This window comes from Stomoxys calcitrans, chromosome 3 (genome assembly GCF_963082655.1).
Source record: "Stomoxys calcitrans chromosome 3, idStoCalc2.1, whole genome shotgun sequence".
NCBI classification, from domain to species: domain Eukaryota; kingdom Metazoa; phylum Arthropoda; class Insecta; order Diptera; family Muscidae; genus Stomoxys; species Stomoxys calcitrans.
The window spans coordinates 123,095,890-123,100,403 of NC_081554.1; the positions used below are offsets into that span (position 1 = coordinate 123,095,890).

Consider the following 4,514-nt stretch of genomic DNA (forward strand, 5'->3'; position numbering starts at 1 on the left):
TCCACAGGTTGCGGATAGTGGAAAGCCCCATACGGAGTGGCTGCAACGTCAGTCGCGGACAATAAGCTATATCGAGGGAAGAGTCTCAGTGAGAGGCCGGGCTTCACCAGCTCATGCACAAATACTGGATGCCTATGATGCTCGATATGACAAGGAGAGTTATCGGCATTCCTAACTAAGATTCTTTTTTTCGAGATTACGTTTTAGATATTAGAACGCTTAGGTCTCTACAGTGACATTAAGCGGATTAATATACGCGCCCTCTTTTTAATCAATCCTAACAAAACATGCCAGCTATAATACAGGGCGTCACCTCTCAGTGTCATTTTGACGCCTTTACCAAGCCATCGCACTTCCTGTATGGCGTTAATATCAGTCCAATACATTTTATGTTAATCCGCCAGTTTGTATACTGTATCTTCTATAAAAGTAGTCCGGACATTTCAATATGGTACGATCCTATAGAAAGATACGAATACTGTGGTAAAGGGTGGGAATGACATCAATACGAACTTCGTTGTTTGCCAGGTATATAAAGGGTTACAGACACACCTATATAAGATAAGTGCGACTAGCAATGCTGTGAGTAACAAGTTGCAAATTTGTTGGTCTTGTTCAAAGTTTCTTATTTGGTCTGGAAAACCATACATTTCAAAAATTTATACAGAATTCCTAAAATTGGTAATCCTGGCCACATTTTTCATTATCTCATTTTCACAACCGGACTTAATTAAATTACAAAGAAGCAAATAATCCACATACCTACCTCCTCTTTTTCTCCAAAATGGTAAGACTCCTATTCATATCTCAAAAAGCCAACATGCCCCTAGGAAAAAGGTTTGGAAGATGTGTTTTGGCTATTTGTTCCAAAGGAAAAATCGAAATTTACTTATTCGAACATTTCTACATTGACCGTTGGAACTCAAGCCTTTGATAGTTGCAACTTATTTTGTATGGTTTGAACAATACACATCTCACGCCAGCTCTGAGTTTCCAAAACTATCTGCAATTTGCCAAACATATAAAATTATATACAACTAAATAGATTTTTACTTAATGTTAATTTTGTTGTTGTTAAATTTTCTTTATTAATACCTGCATCCTATCATCGACCTGTGTGTCGCAAATTGTTAATACATTTCGAACTTGCTATACATATAGTTACTCATTGTTTCATGTGAAATAAAGTTTTTCAGCCTTGGGTGTGCTTTTGAGAATAACAAAAGTTTCTGTATTGCTTGCTCCAAGTGAACAATTTTGAACTGGAATTAAAAGCAACATATCCTTAGCAAATCGAATAAAAAAGTTACTATATTTTGGTGATACTGGTGTGATATAAAATTTAAGTGCTTACTTCTATATTGTATGCTAGTATTAATTAAGATTAAGGATACAAAAGTTATCGTTTTATGGTTTGCCCAATGGAATGATGAAACTCATGTAATCAGCCGTCGCACCCCATTCGGAACGTTGTGTTTGGAATATTATTATCCATATGGCTAAAACAATGCTCCACAATAATGTTCCCAGGCCAGAAAATATGACATACTGTTTTATTTTTTTCTGCTCGGGATACGATGTTCTAGTAAAGGCTTCCTTAAAAAACCAAAAGAAATTCACAGCCCACAAGAATGGCAATAGTGCGAAGCCAGCTCGAAAATATGTGCGGCACAGTTGCAGTTTTTGTTCGCCTGTAGCTTTAGATATATTCATTATTTTATAAACTTTGCATCAACTTTCTGCGAAGGAGAAAAAACTAAGACAAATCATAACAAAACAAGATATGACAGCTTGACAACTCATACGCAGTGTTGCACAGAAAGAAACACATGGGTCGTTTACATTTAATATTTTTTAGTACAACTGCTCCAGGGTTCACTAAACAAAGTAAACAGCCGTATTCACAAGCATTTGTTAATCAAGTGGAGTACGAACCTCAAAGGAAATTTTCAGTTGCAACAAAAACATATATATCTCCACTGCAAAATAGTTGTGTAGACTAAAAGATGACGACAAACATCGATTCACTATTTTGCAAAATTTTTAATCATTTTTAGCTGAAAACCAACATAAGTGATAAAATTTGTCATTTTGAGCGTGTGTTCAATGATATCAATCGCCTATGGTGAGATATAAAAATGGCGTAGGGTGTTGTTTTTACAATGATGAGAAAAAAATTCATTTTGCTGTGCCAATCGACAATTTTTTCTAATACTGACAAATTTTCGTCGTCGGACTATGTGACCCCCCCGGCCTCTCCCGTACGGTAATTTACGCAACGACAGCATCCTAACCCTACTATTGCCAGGCAAGTGCCGGGAAGTGTATCGTTCTTGCAGTTAAACTGCAATGGACTGCGTGGCAAGATCGATGAGATCGTGGACTTTATGAGTCGGAAGAGCATATTGGTCGCAGCGATCCAGGAGACAAAGCTGACCAACACCTGCAGCTTGCACAGCCGTCACGGTTACAATGTGCTACGTAAGGATCGCTCAAGGATTGGAGCGATCCTTCATACACCATTCCGTGCAGTATAGACCTATCTCGCCTGCGCTTGACGCTAGAGACCCATACATGGAATGTATGGGGGTAGCAGTCAGGTCTGGTACTGCCGAGATAGAAATATACAACGTGTATATACCACAGGTTGGTAGCTGTGTCCCGATTAATGGCCAGGCTTACAACCCCGACATAAGTGGGTTGCTATCTGGCCATAATCGTCTGGTTCTAGGGGATTTTAATGCACATCACACATCATGGCATTCTCCCCTAGGTAACGACCAGCGTGGCAGAGCAGATAGATAGCTCCACGTTTTGCACGGTGAATGAAGATGCCCCCACTAGGATTACGAGGAGGTGCAGCAGCTCGCCAGACATCTCAATTGCATCCCCTGATCTCCTGAGTGACCTATCCTGGCAAGCCGTCATCTCTATGGGGTCAGACCACCTCCCCATAATTCTCACCATCGACCGACCACCCGACTTCTGAGCACCGGACGTTTATCAATTATAAGAAGTCCGATTGGACTGGCTTCAGAGAGTATACCAAACGCCGCTTCAGTGAACTGCCACCCCCCTCTGATGTGCTTGTGGCCGAGAGGAAATTCCGAGACATCATTAACGCAGCAGCCGCTCGCTTTATACCAGCCGGTCGAATACCCCAAGTGCGGTCCAATTTCTCGGCGCAAGCAGTGGTACTCGCAGACGAGCGTGATGAGATTCATGCTATGGACCGCACTAACCCCAGAATCAGCGAGCTGAATCTGGAAATAAACAGGGTAGTCAACGAACATAAGCGGAATTTGTGGCTGGAACACTTGGAGCAATGTAACTTAGGCACCGGTGTAGGCAAACTGTGGGCCACTGTTAAGTCACTCTCAAACCCCGGTAGACGGGATGACAGGACCTCAGTCACTTTTGGCGAGATAACCGTGACTGATCCGAAGAGATGCGCCAGGTTGTTCTACCGTCAATTTATTGTGCATCCCGAGAGAGACAGGGCAAGGAGGAGAGCCATTCGCCGTATTCGTGGTCTCCTAGCTGATGAACAGCCATCACAATTTACCGTGGGCGAAGTTACGAATGTCATCCGTGGCGCCAAATCTTCCAAGGCGTTGGGCCCCGACGGAATCTCTACATTGATGTTGAAGAATCTGGATTCACCTGGAGTTGAGTATCTTACCACTGTCCTCAACCTGTCATTGAACACTTTTATAGTTCCCGATGTCTGGAAAATAGGCGGAGTGATCCCGCTACTGAAGCCTGGAAAAGACCCGAGTTTGGGGGAGTCGAACAGACCGATCTCCCTTCTCTCACCAGTGGCAAAGACGCTTGAGGCATTACTCCTCCCGAGCCTCGTAGGAGAATTTCCATTCGCCGAGCATCAACATGGATCTCGGAGACTGCACAGCACAACAACAGCTTTGCATTCCATCACCACACACATTTGCCGTGGCTTCAATCAACCCTATCGAAGGCATTCGACACGGTCAGCCATGACAAATTATTTGAGGACATCGGTCGCGAATTATCTGTATGGTCGCCAGTCATTTGTGGAATTTAGGGATAAGAAGCCGAAACACCGTAGAGTGAAACAAGGTGTTCCCCAAGGTGGGGTGATATCTCCGGCACTGTTTAACCTCTACCTATCCTCCATTCCACCCCCTCCAGATGACATAGAGATCGTATCATATGCGGACGATTGTACGATCATGGCATCAGGCCCCCCACCCATTGATGACATCTGCGATAGGTTGAACATCTACCTCCACGAGCTTGCCTCATATTTCGCTGCAAGAAATCTGAAGATATCCGCCACCCAATCTTCAGCCACAATGTCCACTACAAATACGCGTGAGGTGAATACTGAGCTGACTGTGATGGTCGGTGGAGAAATGATTCCGACCATCAAGTGTCCCAAAATACTTGGTGTCACATTTGACAGCTCTTACACATTCTCCTCACATGCCACAGCAATCTGCAATAAAGTCAAAAGTAGAAACAAGGTCCTCAAG

The 4,514-nt window shown here is 43.0% G+C and overlaps 1 protein-coding gene across 2 annotated transcripts; it reads right to left on the bottom strand.

The window, feature by feature from the left end:
- Nucleotides 1-1,059: 1,059 nt before the first annotated feature.
- On the bottom strand, nt 1,060-1,793 carry LOC106090683 (gamma-secretase subunit pen-2). 2 transcript variants are annotated; one of them, XM_013256960.1, is made up of 2 exons: nt 1,355-1,793; nt 1,060-1,262 (listed from the first exon to the last, which is right to left on the bottom strand). In XM_013256960.1, the coding sequence occupies exon 1, from the start codon at nt 1,711-1,713 to the stop codon at nt 1,408-1,410; it is 306 nt and encodes a 101-aa protein (XP_013112414.1). In that variant the 5' UTR covers nt 1,714-1,793; the 3' UTR covers nt 1,060-1,262; nt 1,355-1,407. The 2 variants fall into 2 exon arrangements, with proteins under 2 accessions (XP_013112414.1, XP_013112415.1); XM_013256961.1 differs by having other exon boundaries at nt 1,060-1,284.
- Between the last annotated feature and the right edge of the window lie 2,721 nt (nt 1,794-4,514).

Bases quoted from the DNA above. Each gene is read 5' to 3' on its own strand.
- LOC106090683 (XM_013256960.1), bottom strand. From the start codon at position 1,713: ATGAATATATCTAAAGCTACAGGCGAACAAAAACTGCAACTGTGCCGC.